The following is a 23052-nucleotide window of genomic DNA, read 5'->3' on the forward strand; positions in this document are numbered from 1 at the left end:
GTAACCGTGTACCTTCCATTAATGTTACCGACAGGAGACATGGCTGTATCCCTGCACGACATCAAACTAAACAGTTCTCTGTCTTGTGGCCCAATATTGCATTCTTTATGCACCCAAAACGCCCATTCATTTTGAATGCAATGGGAGTTTTGCATGTATAAAGAATGCAGCTTTAGGGTCTAATCCACTGCTTATTAAAGTCTTTCCACTGACTTTAATGGGCCTTGGGTCAGACCTTGAATGTGTAGCATCGTACCAGGTATTCAAAGTGCACCTTTGTAAATTCATACCTCAGTCATTCCCAAAGTTGGATGTTTGTAGGGACCCAGGCCAGCGCCCCTTTTGTGTGCAATATCTGACTCCTTAGTAAGAAATGCTTGTCAGAGTTCCCAGCTTGGTAGCATCCGAGTTATTCACATTGTAAATTCCCTTAGTGCAGTTCATTAAAATAATTGCAGTACTATTAACATCATACAGTAGAGCAACTTGGAAAGAAAATGAAAGTGAGCTAGACCCAGATGATCAATCATGCATTTTACTGACAATGAGTTGTTTTCACTGGGAATATACACCTAATAATTGCTCAGGTTCCTTGTTTTTCCACAGTCAGTTCCATTGTAAGGGCCATTAGTTCCTGTACAATGGTAATTTAAAGCTGAAAACCTACTGTGCTCTGCACCAGAAGGTAGATTAACATATCTGCTTCGACAAAGGTTTGCTGTAACCCTTATAGGAAACATGGATTAAGCTTCAATTTTGCGTGGCAAGTATTTGGGCTCCTGTTATTTTCTATTAGAGAACTATTAGGGACTTAGGGGTGGTGTGGGTGTTGGGGATTGGATGGCTCAGAGGACTGGGAATGAGATGCGGAGCTTTTCATCTCCAAGTCATCAACTCAAGCCCAGTCTATCAGATGTTGTTAGTGGTTTCAATCCAGTTCCCGGTGGACAGATGCCCATGTTTCAAAACCCACAACAGTTAAAACTTGGTTGGCAGTCTCAGCAAAGCTTGAGTGGGTCTTAGTGAATAGATAACCCAGTCAAGAATCACCAGATGTGGGAAGAGGCACATTTGCTGGGCAAAGCTTGCCATGTCGCTGACTATGCTGGTCCAGTTCTGTAGGTGGAGGACTTCAGCCTCCAAGAGCATCATTCTGGCATTAGCCTCAAAGTCTCTCCTTTTCTCTGCTTATTGCAAGGACCTAAACAGCCAGGACTCCCAAAGCTGGATGAGACAGTTACTTGGATAGCCACAGCATCTGGGACCAGGCATATAATGACCATGTATGATTGAACTCTGCTATAAAAAAAAAAAAAAGGCAAACTGTGTGGAACTGGAAATTTGGCCTTGGTGTCTCATTCAGTGACCTGTAAGACGTAAGATACGAACGTCTCATATCTTAAAGCCAGGATGCAAAGCTCTAGGCTCTCTCTGGCCAAGGGAGGTGGTGAGGTCATCAAAGGACCACCTTTGATTTCAGAGTGGGAACCAAAGACCATGTTTAGTTTGGAGAGAGCCTCTTGGAAGAAGATAGCTTTTCGACCACAGCTCACCCATAATATGCACAGATCCTTTTCTTGTCCTACCTGGTCCTAGCCCATAATGTGTCTGTGCCGCTTCTCCTCTTCCCACAGACCTGTCACAGGCATTTCAGGACGCACTGCTCCCGCTTCCCAGCTTTAGTCCAGTAGCTCACTGTCAGTGACCACAAAGCACCTGGAAAGGAAATATATTTGCCACCATAGGTGCGTGAACTAGGGGTGCGTGGGATGCTGCAGCACTCTCAGGTTTTACGTGGGGTTCTGCTTCTGGCCTACCACACGGGGGTCTTGGCTGCTGCCCCGGCTCCACTCCAGGCCCCATACACGGGGTCCCAGCTGCCAGCCCCGAGCTCTGTGCTCTCCTCCTGGCCCCGCATGTGGAGTCCTGGCTGCCGCCTCATACCCGGGACTGAACTCCTGGCCCTGCACACGGGATCCCAGCTGCCGGCTATTTGATGACATCATGAGATAAGCTGGCAATCAAATGCCTGCGCCCAAGCCCAGACTCAGCCCCTTAGCCCTGTCCAGGTCCCCCCCCGCCCCTAGAGACAGCCCTGCTCTCGGTCCCAGCTCTGGGGTGGGGGTGGAGGCACAGACAGGGTAAGGGGGCTGGCTTTCAGCACCCCCACTAGTAAAAGTGTTCCAGCGCCACTGTTTGCCATTCACTGTGTGACATCACAGGAGGAAAGAGCGTGTCATTAATAAAAGACAAATGCAATGTCACCTCTATATGCTGGTTAGCATATAAACTATTCTAGACTCTATGACAGCAATTAACTGCCTCAAAGACACTTGGTGGTGTTTTAAATGTTTCCCTCCATTCACCTGGCATCTTCCATTTAAAAAGGAACATAAAACGCAAATCTGAAATGGATTTAATTTTCTTTCCTAGAATTGTTCTTCCCATAATCACATTTTTCTTGCCTTTTAAAAATTGCAGTTTGGGAGAAAATCTTCATCTGGGAAACTAGTTACTTTCCGAAAGGGATCAAGGTAGTTTTTGGCCTGTTCCTGATATCGCTTGTTTTTCTTTGAGCAGTCCTAGAACAGAAGCTTCCTTCCCACTGAGATATTTTTCCCTTGCTTGTCACAAAACTAAGTAGGCTAGGAAAACAGAAGTGGGAAACACAGTCTATGGCTATGAATCAGGCAGTCCAAGCAGTACTGCATGAAGCCATCCAGGGGCACGTTCGCTCTGACTCAAGACATATCAGAGGGAAAGCAGTCATTAGTTCAGACATTTTAGCAAGCTCAGTGTTACCCTCATGATCTCCTGGCTTCTCCTTTAGGATTTTACTACTTTGCACTATTTAATCATAAAGGTTTAGGGCACAGGTTTCCCCTTTTACAATATTCCCGCATAGTAAGTCAATGTTTTATTTGTGAATGAAAAGAGAACATCAACTGGAAAAGCTGTAGAAACATGAACCATGCTATTTAAAAAGATGACTCTTTTGAGATGCCACACCCTGGGTTAGATAACTTACTTGATAGTTACTTTATTAATTTTTAATTATAAACGAGCCAAATAAGTCCAGTTATCCAACCTGCATTTTAACACCGGCATGCCTTTCATGCTCTTGCTGGAGGGTTTGGTAATGAAAAGGAACGCATGACTTGGGAGGAGGTTGGCACTAAATCCATTTCAGATCTAAATTTAACTCTGATTCTGTACACAGCTAGTTTTTGGCCGTTTCAAAAGTGCTGGAAGCCTGGAGCTCCCACTGACTTCAACGGAGCACCTCTGGAAATCAGGCTGATAAACTTTAAGCAGAAACCCTCTCACAATCCCATTATATCCAGGAAAGTGATCTACCTCTTTATAGCTAATGCCATTGTTGGCCGTACCTTATCTACAATAGGAAGGGAGCGATTGCTCAGCTGTTATCTTCTTTGAGTCGGACCTTGCTTTGCGTATCATAGACACAATACATTAATCAGTTTAATAGATGAATAGTGCTGCAGGGTCCATCACGGACCAGCGAACAAAGTCAAAGGAGCTGCAGCAAGGGAAAGAAACACTACGGATGGCCATTCCAAGAAGCCCAGATGTAAAACAGCAGGAGATTAGAGTGCTCAGAGAGATTAATAATGGGATACAGAGACTCTGACCTCTAAGCTTCCCAGTTTGAATCCAGCCTCAGTTGGTCATGAGTGACCAAAAGTCCTTGTTTACTGGCTATTTGATGGACTACATGAGATAAGTTGGCAGTCAAATGCCTGCGTCACAAAATCATGAAATTGCCTGGCTGCCTCGTCAGAGAGGCCAAGAACTGAATGGAGACGGAACTAACCCATCTTCCTGAGCCCACTGAAATCCAGTCTTTGCATTGACTCTGAAGGGTTTTGGATCAGACCCATGGCCCCGCAAAGGCAGAGGCACAAGGGATGGCATGCAGGCAGCTAGCACCGCCAATGCTGTACCTGTTGTGGTTAGGTAGAGGACTTCACCCTGCAAGTGTGTCAGTGCAGCACGTTCCCCAGGCTTGGCACTGAATTCACAGTAAACTGGCAGAATCTATCAAAGGTACTTATATGCCCTCCTATCACCATTGTATCTGAGCATCTCACACTCCTTTAATGTAGTTATCCTCACAGCACCCCTGAAAGGTAGGGCAGTGGCATTAGCCCCATTGCACAGATGGGAAACTGAGGCACACAGAGACTAAGTGACTTGCCCAAGGTCACATAGAAGGTCTGTGACAGAACAGGGACTTGAACCTAGACCTTCCAAGTCCTAGGTTAGTACCCTAACTAGTAGGCCATCCTTCCTCTTGAATGAACAGGCCCCTTCAACATGGGCTGTCTGTACATCAGGCAGCACTTTAGTTCTGTGTCTTTTGAAATGGTTTAATGGTTCAAGCCCGGCTGTGGCACTTTGATCTCCTGGTTTGGCGTGAGAGTGAAAGCGTTCAGGTTGCGTTGTGCTCCCATCTAACGGGCAGGAGAGCAGTGCAGAAATCTAAAACACATGAGTGTATTCACAGGCAAACAAAAAGGGGGTGGTTTTTCCAAGAATTTTTTTTCCGTGTAAAAGAATTCATGCTCTCCCTTTCGATTGTCATTGTTAGAAAGATGGCCTCGTGAGCTTGAAATTTAACACCTTATCGGCACTTGGTAACTCCTGATTTATGGATGGGTTTGCTGTTGATTTCCTCCAAGTTAACAGCACAGCAATTCTGACAGAGAAGTGGAGGAAATTTCCCTGGCTAACCGGCACGAGCCTTTGCTGGTACTGAGACTTTGGAAGGCGTACTTTGACTTCAGCATGTAATCGTATATGGGTCTTCAGCAAACACTGTCTGCAGTCAATTGGCAATCGCGTATTCTCCACTGAGGGCCTGATCCAAAGTCTAATTAAGTGAATGGAAGTCTTTCCATTGACGTCAATGGGCTTTGGATCAGGCATGTACTCTGGAATGTAGCTTTCCCTTATTTTAGGTCTTGGCTGCAGCATGAACTGTATAGATTGCTGCAATCAAAACTCAGAACAAGGCACTCTGCCCAGCTAACTTTAAGGAAGTTATTTAAAGATAATCCTCTCTTGCCAAAGTAACAACATTTCACGTCTTGTCTTTGACCGTACATGATGGCAGCATCTTCACTGTATTTACATTAATTCCAGAGCAATAGAAGAGCGTTTGTTTCCTTTTGACTTGACTTCCTATGATGGGGTGCTAGGCAGACCATTCGGGATCCTAAAGGGAACCTCGTGATTTTGGTCTTTCCCCCCGCACCCATTTGCCTCAAGTGAGATGACATTTACCTGATGAAGGGGGAAACTTGGACCCAGAGGAATCATCACAGGTGCTCAAAGGGAAGAAGTCCGTATGTACGGTGAGTAGGACGGTAATAGGGCGGCTGTGGATGTGTTGGAGAGATCCTTTCTCTGCTCACTGACAGGGCTCCTTGAGGCCCAAGTGTCTATTTTGTTTTAGTTCTTTTTGGCTTGTGGACTCGGCTAGACCAACCAGCCAAGAGCTGAAGACCTTGCCTTGCTGGAGTTTCTGTTATAGGGGCTGCCTGAAAAGAAAGCAATGGGCCTGTTTATGAAAGAAGGGGCTTTTATTTCCTGTTGAAGTGTGTCTGCTAGTTTGGGAGAAAGGCTCTTGAACTGAACTCTGCCCTCCTGTTCTGCACAGGAGCGCTCTATCTCTGTGCATTTTCCAGGTAAAACACTACATGTGCCTGAGCATCTTGTGCCGTCACTCCTCCAGTGTCGAGCAAGTGTAAACAAGCCACCATCCTGATTCAGTGGCGTTTCACACTCACTTTGCCCTGGTGCGCACAACTCCACAAGGTGCACCACCAGGAAGAATCAGCCGCAACACACTGAATGCCTAGTCCTGTCCAATCCTGTTTGCACCCAGAGCTACCCCCTCTTGGCTCCAGCCATGCTGATGTTTCAGACCTACAGCACCTTGGAATATTATTCCCAGGAGCACATCAAACGACACCCGAGACACATGCTCCACCTTTTCAAAGGGAACCAAAGAGCGCTACATCCAAGAGTGGCTTAAGTCGATTTTATTGGGACTGGTTATGTTGTGGGTGTTCCCAAAGGATCAAGTTTAATGGTGAGCCGTAATGGGAATTCCTAACATTCCTAACATTTTGCCACCCAGCCTGCTTCAGGAAAAGTCCTGATGTCGGCGGTTGTATCGTTTCTTTTTCTTTCCTAACCGTATTTGTCTTTCAAGGCTGGCAGCAAGAATAGGAAATTTAGCACGTGATATTGACATTCTGCCATATAAGCAAGGCTGCAATCTTAATACACTAAAATTCAGCTGGGAGAATAGCTAGAGAAATAAAAGCGAGTGCGTTTAAGGTCTGGGTTTTCAGCAAGGTGAGGCATGCCACCATGCACACACAATTCTGTGCAGATAATCACGGCAAATCGGGTTTTGTTCATATACTTGTTCATACCCTGGACCAGATTCTTGGCAGCATCCAGCTCTCTCCTGAGTGGCACAAAGGGAGAGAAGTGTGCAAGCACCCAATTTATGGATGCAAAGATGGTAATTTTGCATGCATAAATTCAACATGCAAGTGCACACATGAGCCTTTCTACACATGCAATTGCACACCTGACCTGTCACAAACTAGGGGGCTAGTTGGGGCTGCAATATGCCAAGCTGCCTATGGCATTTGAGTGCCCATTTCCCATTGACTTTGGCAATAACTGAATGTTCAACTCCTTCAGGGTAGTGTTGGAAAATCTCAGCCTTAATGTCTCATCTAAGAGACAGACACACAGTAAACTGCATGGGCCTAGATATGCCTCCCTTGTGTGACTCAGCCCGCTTAGTTTCTTTCCTCACTGGATTTTATAAACCCTCTCGGAGCAATGTAGAGAGTCAAGTTTAAAAGAAAACAAAGTTAAGAGAGGGGAGTCAGGGGAAGATATTTTTGTTTAAGGCACATAACCCCCCCCCCGACCTAAACAAAAAATCAACCCGTGTTTTATAGAAATATAATCACGTGGGTAGCACAGATGACAAATGGACTCCTCTGATCTCATGCAGATCCTCAGAGCTTCACTCCAAGAAGCGGGTCCGGATTCTGATTTTGATGTAAATACAGAGTAACGCTAATGATGCCAATGGACCAATCTCTGCACTCAGACACACTACTAATGACACTGACTTCAATGGACTTCCTCTGGCTTTATGCAAGTGTCCCTGTGGGCTGAACTTGGCCGAACAAATAGCTTGTTAGGCTCAGAGTCTGGCCACAATCTGTATAAGAGAATCCCCCCAAATGCAGGAATTCCCTCCTTCTGACAGAGAAGTGGGGGTGCATACAAAAGCATGAAATAAACAATCAGAAAGGTGGCTTAGTTCCCAGGCTGCAATTAACCACGTGCCTAGGTACTTGCCATTAACACTACTGGAGTCTACTGGAGGCTAGATTCCAGCGCCAAAGAGTTACACCACCAAACCAAAGGCCTGTGGTTGTTGTTGCCTCTCTGTGGTATTCACCGGCTGCTGTTTATGCCGGAGCTGGCTGCTTGACTCAGGTGCTTCCCTTTACTAATTAAACACAGGCGGCCTGCAATCCTTCTTCCTGCCCAACAGCTTGGTCAGACTTGGAAAATCATCCTCACGCTTTAGACTGATGTGGCGCCACTTAGCCTAAAGGAGTCCAATACAAACTATAGGATTGTTTTATGTTGGGAGCAACCAAAGGCCTCCGTCGGGATTGGAACACTTGTATTGGGACACGGAAGAGAATACAGCCCCTGCCCTAAAGACTTGACATCTAAATAAGCAAGACAGATTAAAGGTGCAGGAAAGGGACATAACATAGAGAATGAGCAGGGTGATGGTTGGCACCGCAGGGTTTTTTTATTGCTATTATGGGGGGCAGGGTGGCTGGGCAGTCTGGGGAAGAATGAATAGAAGCATGGGAGTATGGAAACAAAGGAAGGCAGTGAAGGGGAAGAGAGGGAGAGCTGTATGGTGGGCAGTGGAGGGACCATGAGGGGGAGATGTGTGGGAGGAGAAAGCTGAACCTATTTCTCATCTCCCACCAGTGTAAAGGAGGAGCCACTCCACTGACCCGGTGTGAAACTGGTGTAAGGCAGAGGAGAATCAGCACCTTTATACTTACAGTCCTGCTGAGGGCAGCCACCAGCTGGAAAGAGAACAGCCAGGACAGAGCAAAAGATCCAACAGAAAGGGAGAAAGTTTGGCCAAGGACACGGGGCAAAAATCTGTCACTTACACACAATGGTCCTCGAGATCTTTAATGTCCATGCAGAAAAGAATGGACCTGGGTTTGTAAGGTCTTGTCTGAAAATCCCACGCACAACTGCATGGAACTCGGTAGACAGACCCTTGCTGATGCGACACGTGTGGCTCCCCTGACTTCACTGGAGCTATGAGCGCTTACACCAGATGTGGCTCTCACCCATATGAATTTATATGAACCAAGTAGCGTTTCAGTTCTGCTGTAATCTGCATGCAGGAGTGCCGCCAGCTTTTCCGCCGCTCTAGACGGCGGAAGGTCCTGCCCCGAAATGCCGCCCCCCCACAGAGGCGGCGGAAGGTCCCACCGCCGAAATACCACCGCGGTCGCCGCCCCCCAAATCGCAGTGCCCTAGGCGACCGCCTAGGTCGCCTAATGAGTGCACCGGCCCTATCTGCATGCACTTGAAAGGCCCTTCTAGCATCAGACTCATCTAATTGCTGTAGTAAGAGTCTGATCCAGAGCGATACTGAGTACCAGCAGCTCCCAATGATGTGCGGGTGCTCAGCACTTCTCAGGATCAGGCCCTGTGTTGTTTTGCTCAGTGAAACAAGCTGATGAAGAAAAACAACAGGGGGTTGCAAGAACTGTATATTTTACAAAGACTAACTTAATAACCGCTGCTAAAAACACATCGCCAACTGAGATGGAAATAACAGCTGTGGCCCATTTGACAAATGCGGCTTTTCTTGGAGGTTTGCTGATTTGGTGCTTTTTTGTTATTTTGTACTCCCATTCCCTGCTAACTAAGGTCGCTCTTTCAGAAGCACGGGTGGTGGGGCAGGCTGCTGTGGACCGCATGTCTCTTCAGGACACTGCTGCCCATTGCGCCAGCTGCATGCACCTGTTCGGCTGCATGCAGCCATTTTGGAAAACTTCCCTCCATTCTCTTCCTTCCTCTTGGTTCAACCACACCAGTCAGGGCCCAATGCCCCTGCTCCTTCCTGCCTTCCAAGCCATAACTTGGAAACGTATCACTCCCGGCGTTACAACTCTCTCAGTTAGCAAGCCTGGAATGAGGGAGCGTTTTCTCGGGTGCCCTACTTCTGACATCTCCATGCTGAAAAGATGTTCCTAAAACTGGAGCTATGACAATTTCCACTATCTATATAACAGCCCCTAGCTGTTCTTCATATTTTGGTGGATGCTGTACAATATCTGTCTACTTGTACGCCGTAGTCATGTCTCTCTGAAGCAAACCCTGAAGTCTTTTTTGAGTCTGGATTCTGACAAATACTCATCTAATAAGGACCCAAGGATGCCAGGCAGAAGACTGTGACGGCCATGGATTTTGTCTACACTTTGAAACACCCAGCTCGCCCTCGTTATAGATTCGGTGGCTAGGTTTCCTCCTGCTTTAAAACCAAAACATCATTAAAATACACACCTTTCAACTTCTGCAATGGATGAGGTAGGAGTCCTACAGACAGCTGCCTCCACTACATGATCCTGTGTCATCCTCAGTGCACAGGCCATCCAGTTTCCTGAATGAGGTAGGGGCTCTGGAAAAAAATAGCATGTGATCATACAATGAAAGACTGTCTCGTAATGCATATGCATGGTTCTTTCGCATAGAGATAGCAAAGATAACTGTTAGAGCCTAAAGTCCATTCTCAGTCCTTCCTCGGGCAACTCTCTCATTTAAGGCAGCGCGAGCGCTACCTGAGTGTCACCCAATATTGTTTCACTTCCTGTCAGGCTCAGCTGATGCCTCATAGGAGAAACCTACAGGCAGCCAAGTGGCCGAAGAGAACATCCAGGCTAACCTAGTGAATCTCCCAGATGAGGCTGCCAGTGCAACAGACACAAGCGCAAAACAGGAGCCGGGGACCTTGTTAAGTGGCTTATTGTCACCAAGCACAGATAAAAGTTTCTGTCAACCAGCATCGCTCCACACTGGTCCCAGCCTCTTTTGCTGTGCACCTTTGTGCCATGTTTTGAGACTGAGACGAACATGGCTTCTTTAACCAGGTCCCACTCAGTTGAGACACGGGACACAGCTTCAGGGTGACAGCTCCATTGAAATATAGACAATCCATAACAGGAGAAAATGTCTCCCTTACCCCTTCTCCATAGCCCAAATTCTTTGTCTCACTCCCTTTGCCTCTCACACAGCCTTGCACAGAACCACGCTTGCTCTTGCCGGTACAGACTCACCAGTTCAGGAGGGCGGGTTGATGACAGGCTGCATTGGGCTAACCGGTTGAATGTTCAAGGGTCACACCGTTAGCGTGCCGGGGGATCCTCTAACTCCATAGGTGGTAAGCGAAGGCCTAATTTACGGCCATTGTGACCTTCAGCCCCCCTTTGACATTTGCAGATCAGTTGCATTCTGTGAGAGACATTAAAGCTCTTACAGTAATAGGCTTTAAATCACTCTGCACTACCAGATGATTGGCTGGGTTTGATGAATGGGTCAGAGGTAATAATTCACTGAGGTTATTGTGTGGGCTGCTTGCTGGCTATTTGACATTTATAAATCAACTACATTTTTCTGCACTGCTCAGTGCATACAAATCACTATAGTTAATCTGAGAGAGGCACTTCATTTCAGCCAAGAGTGGCTTTGGGCATCCTTGGCCTTTGCTTTGACCTGAACTTGAATAAACCTAATCAAATCTAGTTTTACTGACAGCCAAGTTCCTCTACCACCACCCGAACGGACTGAAGGAGGCTGTGTGCAGGAACATGGCTCGTTTGAGGTCAGACTCTACCTTCCTTTACTCACACTGAGTAGCTTACTGCACTAAAGTCACACCAACAACTCAAGGAGGCTGAAGTCAGTGGGCTGCTTCTGAACTGAGTGACACCAGAGTAAATCAGGAGCCGCTCAGTAAAGTTGATGGAATTACATGAGTATAAAACTGGGATACGACGTAAGGGCCAGATTTGTAAAGGTACTTAGATGTGAAAACCCCATTGATTTAAATGGAAGTTAGGCACCTAGGTGCGTTTGAACAGCCCAGTAGGCACTACCTGACATATCAGGTGCCCAAATAGCTTTAAAAATCTGGCCCTAAAGCATTACTCAATGTGGGTAAGGGTGGCAGAGCCGGCCCGTGGAGAGTAAAAATCAAAGTCAAAGTCCTCCTGGAAGCAGCAGGCCAGGTCCTTAACCTACCAAGTCAAACCACGTGATTTGTTTTGTGTTGCAGCCCCTCTCTCTTCCCTACCTGCAGGGCCGGCTCCAGGCACCAGCCGAGCAAGCTGGTGCTTGGGGCGGCAGCTTGTAGGAGGCGGCATTCCAGCCAATCCTAGGGTGGCATGGCTGCTTTTTTTTTGCTCCGCTCCAGCCGCCCTGTAGGGGGCAGCGGCGTGGAGGACGGGAACGTCCTGCAGCAAGCCCAGCAGGGCAGTCCATGTCCTTCCCTCCCAGCTGACCGGAGTGGTGTGGAGCCCTCCCGGCAGGGGGCACGGCGGGAGGGGCCGCGTAGCAGCGCCCCGCTGAAGCCCTGGCCGCCCCCTTCTCTCTCTCCCCCTGCTCTCTCCCCGCTAGCCCGGGCACATCTGCAGGACAGGGAGTCCCCCTGCACCCTGGCTCCTGCAGGTGTTTTTTTTTTTTTGCTTTGCTGTTCTGGCCGCAGCGGGTTTTTCTTTCTTTTTTTTTTTTTTTTTTGCTTGGGGCGGCCAGAAAGCCACAGCCGGCCCTGTTAGCGTCTAGCTCCAGTCCCGATCCGACAAACAGTCAGTACCAGACATAGTCCATACAATGATAATTACCCCCTCCATTTGTTACTCCAATTTACAAAAACATCTCCTTGTGGGTTTTGCCTTAGCACAGTGCCAAGGAGCTCCAATCAAGGCCGTGGGCCCCACTGTGCTGTGCATCATTAGGTCCAAGGTGTGACATCCTTACTCACAGCGAACAGTCCTGTTGACATTAACAGGCCTGCTTGCGAGGCAAGGGCCTGCTCAGTGCAAAGAAAGGGCCTGAAAGCTGGTCTGTCGTATCAGCAGGCCCTGCCCCAAATTTCTCACAATCTAGGTTTATGCCCAGGTGCAAAAGGTGCCTGAGGAACACACGAAGCGGGAGGACGAGGTAATGCGGTGCAATAAGCAACAGTCTCAGTTTGGCTAGGCAGGTGGTGACTACCTAATGCCAGCTCCCCCTATCCCCTTTTAAAGGTGTACACTGACTCACATTCTCTCCACATTGTAAGCTGTGAGAAAACCCATTCTGCAGTTTATCTTTGCAGAAACCAAGCAAAAATAAAAGCTTTTCCTGCTGCACTAGATTGGTTTGCTGAGTTTTTGGAACGGACATAACCCCTGGTGTAGCCGCAGCCGACGGAAGGCGGTTGTCCTGAAGGTGTAGGAACACCACCACCCCAAACGATGGGAAGCATTTGTCCATCGATAGCTGCAGCTACGTGGGAGGGGAGGGGGAGTTAGGTATGCACAGTTATGGTGCTCCCCGTGTGGCTTTTGCACAGCCCTGCCCTATGTTGCTGTGGTTACCTAACTTTTAATTGTAGCCCCAACCTGGGTGTCCAAAGGGTCGAGGTGCTGCGGCACCCTAATGTTACAGCCACGGCATGTGGCGGTAAGATCAGCCGGGTCAGCGCTTCTTAGCTGATGTAAATCAGTGTCGTGTCACTAAAGTCAAGGGCCTGGTGAGGATTTAGGCCTTCAGGAAACCAGCCTGGCATATGTTGTTAAAGGCCCTTCTTCCAAGCGCCTTCCCCAGCTTCCCCCTCTGGGAAACGCTGCTCTCAGAGCCACTCTCCAGCCCACTGGGCAATGCCCAGTCCTGTAGATGGGCCTATAAATAAGAACCCAGGCAAGTGTATGGGGTAGCTGGATGGGGGTGAGAGGGAGCCCCCCTCCCAAAAAAAAGCCTGAAGGCTACAGGGGCGGGGTGTGTTGGCCTTGCCTGAGCCAGTAACAATGCACAGCACCGAAAAAGCCAGCGAGGGGGCTGCGAGAAGCCCGTTCCCCTGCCGGGGAAGTGACTGAACATGCACAGAAGGGGGGGGGGGGGGGGGTGGGGTTCGAGGGGGGGGGAGGGCCCCTTGGTTCTCCACCCACCCCATTAAGCTAAACCAGCGAGCGGCAGGAGGCGGGGAGAACCAAAGCGAGCGGCAGGATTTCCCCAATATCTCTCCGGCGGCAGCAGCCCCCTGCGCCCGAGCGGCTGCTGCGAAGCGCAGGACCGGCGGGGCCAGGCGAGCTCTCCCTGGCTGCCGCCGAGCCAGTTCCGAGCGCTCAGTCCCGCCGCGGGGGACCGCTCGCTGCACCGCACGTAAACTGCCGCTGCTTGCGCTCGGCTCCGCGCCTCCCGCCGGTTCTCCGGGCGCACCCGGCCTCCCGCAGCGGGGTGCGGGGCTCCGGGCCCGGCTGGCGTCGGGGTGCAGCAGGGTGCGCGCGGGGTGGGGAGGTTTGCGCTTTACAAACGCACGAGGGACACCCCCCCCAGGGGCTCCCCAACACTGAGCGCTGGCTCCCGGTCTGCTCGCCAGGGGGAGGCGGTGGGCAGCCGCCTGCCCTGTGCCCCCGTCGCCCCGGCTCTGCTGCAGGAAGGAAGCGTGTAAAGCCAAACACTGGGCACCAATCCCCAGCCCGGCTCCGCTTCGCTCCTGGCGTGGCCCGGCGAGGCAGCCTCGGGTCGATCCGTGCCCCTGCTCCCCATGCACCCCCCGCGTGCGGAGAGCGGGGCCGCGCCCGGCGAGGCGAGGCGAGGCGAGGGGGGGGCTGGGCTAGTTTGCCCGGCTCCGTGCACCGAGCACAGGGGCGGATCCGTGCGGGGCGGAGACGGGGGCGCTGCTGCTGGGGCTGGAGGGGGGCGGGTCGGTGCCCTGCGTTCCCCGCGCCCTGCCCTGGAGGCGCTGTCAGTGGCCCAGGTGCAGGGGCGGGCGGTGGATCGCCGTGCGCTCTGCTCCGAGGAGAGAGGCTCGGGGTGAGCCGAGCGCTCTATCCCCGGTTCAGCGATTGGTGACAAGGGGAGGGGGAGCGTGCGCTGTATCCCAAGGCAGGGAGCCAAGGGATCTGCGCCTGGCAGAAGGGTCCGGTGTGCTTTGCTCTAGGGAGCGAGAGGGTCTCATACGTGCGCTCTGCTTCGGGGACAGGGCTGGGGAAGGGGGCGCCGTGCGCTCTGCCCCGGCGGTAGGGTCGGTGCGCTCTGCGCCGAGGCTAGGGACAGGAGTGGAACCGTCTTCTGGAGCTTTAGCCTCTTGCCCTGGGCTTTGCTAGGGGCAGGGCACCCAGCGTGACCGACGTTGGGAGCGGACCAGGGCTGGTCTTGTCTCTGATGCGCCCTCTCTGCTCCCTTCCCCCGCAGGGTCAGCTCGGGCTGCGGGCAGCTGTGCCAGAGCGGGGACGGCTCCTTGGCTGGACTGTGGGGCTCCTGGCCGTGCCCGAAGCCCTTCACCTCCTACCTTCAAGCTCAGGGAGGAGGCGGATTTTCTTCAGCTTGGCTCCGCTGCCCCCCAGAGATGGTGGGCCACCTGCACCTGCAAGGAATGGAAGAGAGTCTGAAAGAGAAGAGCCGGGAGGGCCTGCTGGACAGTCCGGATTCCGGGCTGCCTCCCAGCCCTAGCCCCCCTTTCTACACCTTGGCTCCCGGGATCATTGGGGGCAGCAGCACGGGGACAGATCACCCAGGACATGGGCCCAGAAAGGAAGCCAAGGAAGGCAAAGTGGTAAGAGCCTTTCCCACCCCCATAGGGCCCTACAGCTTCCTCCCAAGGATGAGAGGCTGGGATGGTTCCTGTTCCTGGCTCCACAGGGGTTTAAGTGGGGGAACTGTCTCCATCTTTCACTGGGGACCACCCCCTAGTCCACATCAGGACGCTTTTGTTCTGGGATCTGCCCCAGAGAGTTTACAATCCAAATAGACAAGAGAGACAAAGGGTGGGAGGAAGAAAGTGGGTTTGTACTAGCCTGTTTGGGTGTCAGAGGCGGGCAGGGAATGAGAAGAGTGACTCAGACCCAAACCAGGATTCCAGGGGCTTCCAGCATTGGATCCCAACCTGGATCTGGGTTTCACAAATAGACCCTCTTTATAAACCCAACCCCCTGCACCTCAGGGTGACCTGGATGTGGTCTCTAGTGAGGAGTGAGACTCCCTCATGATTAATCCCTCTCTTCATTCAGGCTTCATGAAGTGAGATGGGCCACTGGTGAACCCCAGAGGCAAAACATTAAAAGGCTCTTACAGAGCACGTCATGGGTTAATCCTTCCTGAAGACAGCTACACTTCAAACCTAGAACCCCTGCTCCAGCTGCAAACTGTGGAAGCAGCCAGCAGCCTACTTCCTTATTGTGCTGTTAGGATTGGCTGGCAAAGGTTTGGCCCCTGGTGGACAACCAGTGACAGAATTCAGGGGGATCTGGGGACATTCAAAGCCCCCATCACTTCCCTGTGGTGAATTATTTGCAGTTTGGATTGGGAACTGGAGGATAAATCATAGTAAGGGTTTGCTAATTAAAACATATCAGACACATGATCCAATTTCCAGTGTAAACAAAGAAATAAGAAATCAGCCTCGCTCAGTGGCTCTCAACCTTTCCAGGCTACTGTACCCCTTTCAGGAGCCTGATTTGTCTTGCGAACTCCCACGTTTCACCTCACTTAAACTACTTGCTTACAAAATCAGACATGAAAATACAAAAGTGTCACAGCACTGTTATTGAAAAAGTGCTGATTTTCTCCTTTTAACCATATTATAAAATAAATCAATTGGAATATAAATATTGTTGTTACATTTCAGTGTATAATATATAAAGCAGTATAAACATGTCATTGTCTGTATGAAATTTTAGTTTGTGCTGACTTCGCTAGTGCGTTCTATGTACCCTGTTGTAAAACTAGGCAAAAATCTAGCTGAGTTGATATACCCCCAGTGGTACGTGTGCCCCTGGCTGAGAACCACAGGCCTGGGTGACATGGTTCTGTACAGTAAGAGAGAGTACAAGGCTGGTTACTGCAATACTACATGTGGCTAGGTCTGAAGTTGTGACTAGACATACCAGAGCTGGCTTCTCAGCTTGCTGAAACGGTTTCATTCCAAATCAGTCTGATTTGTTTGTGAGCCTGAAGCAACAGTGCTACAGTCATTTCTGCTCTGAACGTGGAACAGTGCGCTATTCAGAACAGTTTATGTACATGTGTCAGGGCCGTTGGTATCAGAGACGAGATTTGGAAACGTTCATGTTCTCTTCCAAAGGATGAAGTTGTTTTTGCTTGAGAGGTGGCTCTGTGCTACTGCTATTTGCTTGAATCGTGCTTCAGAGAGTGATGGTTTGAAAAGTTATCCATGGTATGGCTGAACAGTACAGCTCTATTGGAACGCCTGGCAGCAGCTATTTAGATAGAAGCCTGATTCTGATCATCTTGACAAAGGGTCTGTGAAGTGTTTGAGGTTGGAGGAGGATTTAAGCAGATTTATTATGATTTTTGTTCTGCTTCATTTTGTCAATTTCAATCTGTTGAATTATAAATTGCTTTTAAAGACTGAGGCTTAGGAGGAGTTGCTGGAGGGAAGGATTTTGCCCAAGGTTCTTTCAAACATTTTTCTGTTAAAAAAACAAACATTTTTAGGTGTATTCAACCAGACGTTTAATTGGCTTAAATACAAAGTAAAAACTATATGCAACAATGAGATGTTAGTGCTCCATAGGAAAGAATAACACTTTATGAATTTCAGTTACCACTCTAATACCTTCTTCCCCCTGTGCAGAATTGCACTGAAAGTTCACCTTTTCAGGTTCTCAGGATGTGTTTAATGTTTTATTGAAAACTGTCCTTTACACCTTAATATGCTAAAGTCCTCACACGAGTACTAACTAAAAAGCAACAGAGGGTCCTGGGGCACCTTTAAGACTAACAGAAGTATTGGGAGCATAAGCTTTCGTGGGTAAGAACCTCACTTCTTCAGGTGCAAGTAATGGATTTTTATACCTGCCTCTGGAGATTTCCATTACTTGCACCTGAAGAAGTGAGGTTCTTACCCACGAAAGCTTATGCTCCCAATACTTCTGTTAGTCTTAAAGGTGCCCCAGGACCCTCTGTTGCTTTTTACAGATTCAGACTAACACGGCTACCCCTCTGATACGAGTACTAACTGTTGCTCACCAAAGTAATAGGGTGGGTTTTAATTTTAAAAAACAAATTCATAAAGTAAATATTGAGGTTCCAAACTTGGAGCCTCATCCCACATGTGAGTAATTTTACACATAGGAACAGTTTTCATTAACTTCAGGGGGTTATCTACTTGGGTACCCCCATGCCTAAGACTTTGCAGGATCTGGTCCTTGTTATGCATTTGTAAAATGAAATGTGTGAGGAGGGATTAATGAACTGAAAAACAGCTAGAAACATGTATAAAACTCTACTATGGAGTCAGATCATCTGCCATGCAGATAGTTATCAGAGACCCTGTACACTCTTCAGTCAGCCCCTCTGAAAAGGAGATTGTACAGAATGGCACCTTACTTATCAGAGAACAAATTCAACCTTGGTATCAGTGGGTGCAAATAATGGAATAGCGGAATACTCTGGCTGAATTAATCCCTGGGGTCTTCTTGACTCCTGTAGAATAAATATTTTCTAAGATTTATGGAAAAACAAATTTATATTGTCCAGCTATTTCTTTCATTTTGAACACACAAACATTAGGCAGCATTTTGAGAGGTTAATGTTACAATTGTTTGCCAACTGGACACCACATTACAACAGTGTTAGCTGTGAGCCCTTGCTGTTAGGATGTAGGCTTGTTATGTGGTGGATGCTTTATGCTTTTGTAGGTGTAGAAGAAACACAGACCCACTAATATAAAAAGCAATCTTATGCGCTAATATGGAGGAGGAAGCAATGCAAGTGCTTGAGACATGGGACTGTACCATAAGTGGAGATTTACTCTAATCAGACTTGCAGTTGGCACACTGCAAAATAGTGAAATATGTTCTTTATTTGTATGGAACTGTCATTCTACTTTTCTATAAATGGAATTTCGCTCCATCTAATTTTCACTCTGTGAATACTGTGCTTGCAACTGGTTCTGTTAAGAAAGTAAAACTATGGAGAATGATGCTTGCTTCATACTATTAAATGTCAGCTTCTAATTAGCTTTCATCTCACCATTTAAGGAGAACTCACAGATCTGTGAGTAATTATGCAATCCATGAATTTGTGCTCCTGTTTTAATTGCCCTGCTCTTTGCAGTTTATCAGAGAGCATGTGCAATTGGTGAATCAATAATTAATGCTATTTGCAGACTAAATCGTGCATGTTTAGCACCTATTATATTATTATTTGTGGTATTTATACATGAGATAAAGCTGAGAATAGTCTGTGCTATAATACAGTAATATATATATAAGCTATATTCCTAATATCCAAAAATCTATTAGGTACAATTACAGTAAGTCTAGTTGTACCTGGAAAAATAGTTGAAGTATTTCATGGCATTTCTTATTACAATATTATCAAAAAATCCAGTTTTAATCTTCCTGGGGTTCAGCTATTTTGTACCAGCTTTAAAGATAGATTTAAGAATTCTTCTAGCTCTGGGATAATTCTTGACATACATACTGAAATGATCTTGTATGTACTTCCCAGGGACATTCTTCTGTTTACAGTCCACATTCCCTGGGTTTGGTGTGATTAACTTTAACTATAAAAAAAGAAAACTCTTCTTTTTAATAAGCCAGACTTTGTTTTGAAGACAATGCACCATTTATTCACATTTAACCAGCCAATTTGGCTACAGCTTTGGGATCCAAGAAAATATGAAAGGCAATTTAGAGCCAGAGTAATAAATACCGCAAGCTCAACACCATTATATTGGACTTTGCTTGGAATACAGGGAAACTTACTTTTAATTCTCCCAAGTAACCCATTCATTGGAGATTCTTCGGCTGCTTTGTGCGTACGGGCAAGTGTCCCCATGAGAAGTATATAGCCTAGAAATACAGAGGGACTTTTAGCTATCTTTTAAATTTAAAAGATGACTGAATTTTTAATTTTTATTCTCAAGCACACTGGAACTTGTGTTACAAAGCATCCCATACATTGTATTAGAAAGACAAGGTATACATTGTATTGTATGTCAGGCAGAAAGGAAGATCCCTAATATCAGCTGCAAGAACAAGCATACATTAACAGCTTTCACAAGAAAACAGCTGCTAGAAAGAAGTGGACAGGGATCAAGGGGCAGATTCTCAGTCTTCAGTGCAGTTACCCCCGCAGAAAATTTACTCCTAAGATTGCCCAGAAATACAGTTCTGATGCGGAGGGTCCGATTCTCAGCTCACCGATATAACTCCATTGTTTTCAGTGGATTAACACCCGTGGAAATGAGATCAGAATCAGGCCCAAAGGTTGTCTGCTCAGAACTTACTTATGGGTTTACTGTTTACAACTTTAAAAAATGTTCCTGGGTTATACTTTCCTTCAGCGCTGAGCTGCATATGGTACATGGGGATTCTGGTGGCTTTGGGGTCCCAAAAAGCGACAGCAATAAGATGCCAGGATTTTCTGGGGGAGGGAGAGTTGCTAGAGAAATATGTGGTATGCAGGTAGGAATTGTCCCCCTCCCCGCACAGACACACAATCCAGAGCTCTCTGAAAGGCCCCAGAAATTCTGTCCCCAAAAGAGGGAATGTGCGTGATCTGGCTAGAAATGTTCGGTGCTGAATCATTTGCTCACATTAACAGAAAACAAAGCAGCAGAAATGGGCCCTGATCAGAACTCATATGTGGTGTTGGGGCAAGGGGGGGCAGTGAAAGACAGGGGATGAAAACAGGGAAGGATATGGGTGGTTAAACCACACGGCTGGGAGTCAGGAACTGTGTCACTCTTGTCCAGTCCCAGACCCACTGTATCTCAGTTTCCCCACGTGTGAAATGGGGATGATACCTTATTCATAGGGAGTCATGAGCCTTCACAAAGCCCCTGATCATGTAAAGAGTTCTGCAGTCAGACTTTTGTGCCTGCATGAAGCCCCCTTGGCCTCAATGGGGATTTGCCCACATGGAGATCCTTGCAGGAATGGGGTCTTCCTTGTGTCTGGAAGGTAGAAGGCGCTATGGAAGTGGCACTGTAGCTCTAAACCACACCCCTTTGGAAATGCGTATGTTCTCTGCTTAGCTTGGCTGCTGATGCTTACTGGTACTTCAGCATATAAAGAATTGGGTCCATGCCTGGGCCGAGAGTGGGAAGCATCGTACCCATTTGTCTGGATGCAAGTATGTGCTGTGTCACTGAGCCAAATGGCTCTATTTTGCTTTTGCCCCACTATGCATGTGGAAAAAAAGTCTGTCAAATTTATTTGGATGTGCTTGGCCCTTTGTCAAAATAATTTGCAGACACAGCTCCCTTGGCAGCAGGCCTGTCATCTGGGAGCCACGCAGGGCAGGGCCGTCTGTTCCCAGCACTGTCCCATTTGCAACAGGTTCCTTGTTATCTGAAAGGCTGATACATCACTGTCCGCTAATTTAACCAGAGCAACACCCCTGTCACATGAGAAGTGTCCCCACCCCAGGGTATTCTACGTAAATAACTGAGGTCCAAATACAGCCCTTTAGATCAAATCCTTACTCGGGGAAAATTTGTCCCATGGGACAGTCCAAGACAGAGGGGAGAACGAGTTGGAAATTGCAATGTTCCATGTAAGACGTGTGGGTTCCCCACCACCACCTCATGCCCATGGAATGAGCAGGATGTTTAGCCCCCAGAATCCATGGCTTTCTATGCCACCCATCCCCAGTTCACTGGCATCCCTGCTAAGATGGGGCAATGTGCATGCCAGTCCCTTTGGGATACCGCCTCCTATCCCACAACGGGCCCTCTGGGGGAGATGGTGCCAAGGAGACAGCATGGATGGAGGCGATCTATGCATGGAAGGTACCTTCTGGGTGAGAAGTGTGTGTGTAGTGGGGGATAATGCATCTGTCAGGCCTTGCCCAGGCCAAATGTCCCATCAACTTTGGATCCTTAGGGGCCAGTTTACCCCCCGCCCACACACACACACACACACCCCGAAAGCTGCAGCAGGGCCTAAGTCAAGTGGAAAAGCCATCATCCCTTCTAGGAGGTGGAGTTTGGTGGCCCTTCAAACCCCACACATCCGGAGATCCCTGAAGAAAGTTCACAGAGGTGTGAGGCTCCCTGTCAATCCCTCCCTCCCTCCCTCCATTCCAAATAGCAGCATGCCCCCCTCTGAAGCCATGAGACCCTGCCACATCCGAGCCTCACCCATACTCCACAGGAAGCCTTTGGAATTCATGCTGATGGGATTGGCATTCATTTCCTGTCTCACCTCCCTCTCTGCCCTGCACCCCTTTTTGCCAGAATCCAGCTCTTGCTCCACCTCATCCCCTCTTATATGAATCTGGGCCCATTTCGCCACCTCTTTGAAACATCCCTGGCAGGAGAGAGCGGGCAGGCCTCGGGCCCTGCCTAATCTACAAACCATATGCCAGCTTAGCATTCCAGTTACTCACCAGGCTAACATGGTCTTGTTTATAGACTGTTCCAACTAACCTTTTCGTCTGTGTGTTGATTAATATCTCACTCCCAGCAGTCACATGAGTGGGAATCCCAAAATGTCAGGCCTGCATGTAAAGCAGGACCCAGCCCCTCCTGTCTGTCAAATACAGCGTCTCCCTGGAGGGATGTAGTGTTCTTTTCTAGTCCCCACCAGAGGAGTGTCTCCGGATGCCAGAACACAAATTGCAGAAACAAAACTGCGTCTGCCTAGTTTGGGCAAGCAGCTCTCAGTTCATTTCATAGCTACACAGATCCATCTTTCTGAACTAAAGTCTTTCTAGGATATAGTGTCCATTGCCCCAAAGATCCCCAAATGCTTTGAAAATTAAATACATAGGGGCAGATCTCAGCTGCCCTCCGGCTGCACAGCTCCACTGAATGCACTGATTTACACAGGCTGAATGTTTGGCCCCCAAACACTGCATGTCCCTGGCGGGTGAGGGAGAACACAGGGTATGTACACAGCTGCTGGGAGATCTAATTCTCCATTCAGGTACACGTGCATGTGCTAGCTTGAAAAATAGCATTGTGGCCATGGCAGCACGGGCAGCAGCTTGGGCTAGCCACCCAAGACCCACTGGGGTTGGGCAGGATGGTACTCGGGCCATCTTTTTAGCACCTTAGCTTGAGCAGAGCTAGTGAGCGTCTGCCTACCCGAGCTGGGAAGCACCCTCCCAGCTGCTGCACAGATACACACACAGAGACAGATAGGCATGCCACAACCAAATCCCGTCGTCTTTACTCAGGCAAAACGTACACAGAATTGAAATAAAATCAGGGGAGTTTTGCAAGAGTAAAGACTGCAGGATTTGGCACATAATTTTTAGATAGATATACAGGAATCACTTCACCGGCTATGAAAATGTAGCCACCTCTAGGGTGGAACCTTTCAGCTAGTTGACACCCCACTGCATCACTATATAGCTCTTTTGGACTAGAAGTTAAGTACCATACATTTCTCACTTGAAACAGAAAGTTGATGGAGAGCTGCAGGATGTAATTATCTAAAATTAAATATTCCATAACACTAGGACTACCAGCCACGCTTTCAATTTGATGTCTCCATTGACTGTTATCACTTGCAAAGGAAACCTGTCCTGTTTCTGGGACCATGATAGTTGCATGAATAACAGGGCTTGTAATCTCCAGTACATCAAGACATTAGTAATGCACAATTATCTATAAACCAAGTGTATCTTACCGGTTAAAACAGATGTAGATGTATCATCGCCACTGAATAACTCAGGCAAATGTTTCATTACTGCTGTAAA

At 48.2% G+C, this 23052-nt stretch overlaps 2 protein-coding genes across 5 annotated transcripts in view; one reads left to right on the forward strand and one right to left on the reverse strand.

Annotated features, from left to right (window-relative positions):
* The window catches only part of CCDC92 (coiled-coil domain containing 92), a 214835-nt gene extending 204191 nt beyond the window's left edge, over positions 1–10644 (reverse strand). For 2 of the 3 annotated variants that reach the window (XM_034790794.1, XM_034790791.1), the window contains exons 1-2: positions 10449–10644; positions 9679–9793 (exon numbers count right to left, since the gene is read on the reverse strand). The gene's annotated coding sequence lies outside the window, so the exon portion shown is untranslated. Of the gene's footprint in view, positions 1–1586; positions 1717–9678; positions 9794–10448 lie in introns of all 3 variants that reach the window. The other variant, XM_034790793.1, reaches the window with a different exon arrangement.
* A 3455-nt stretch (positions 10645–14099) lies between these two features.
* Positions 14100–23052, forward strand: part of RFLNA (refilin A) — a 35082-nt gene continuing 26129 nt past the window's right edge. The window contains exons 1-2 of one of the 2 annotated variants that reach the window (XM_034791388.1): positions 14125–14187; positions 14569–14929. In XM_034791388.1, coding sequence (XP_034647279.1) covers positions 14723–14929 — 207 coding nt within the window. In that variant the 5' untranslated portion in view covers positions 14125–14187; positions 14569–14722. Of the gene's footprint in view, positions 14930–23052 lie in introns of both variants that reach the window. The other variant, XR_004648282.1, reaches the window with a different exon arrangement.

This window comes from Trachemys scripta, chromosome 15 (assembly GCF_013100865.1).
Source record: "Trachemys scripta elegans isolate TJP31775 chromosome 15, CAS_Tse_1.0, whole genome shotgun sequence".
NCBI classification, from domain to species: domain Eukaryota; kingdom Metazoa; phylum Chordata; order Testudines; family Emydidae; genus Trachemys; species Trachemys scripta.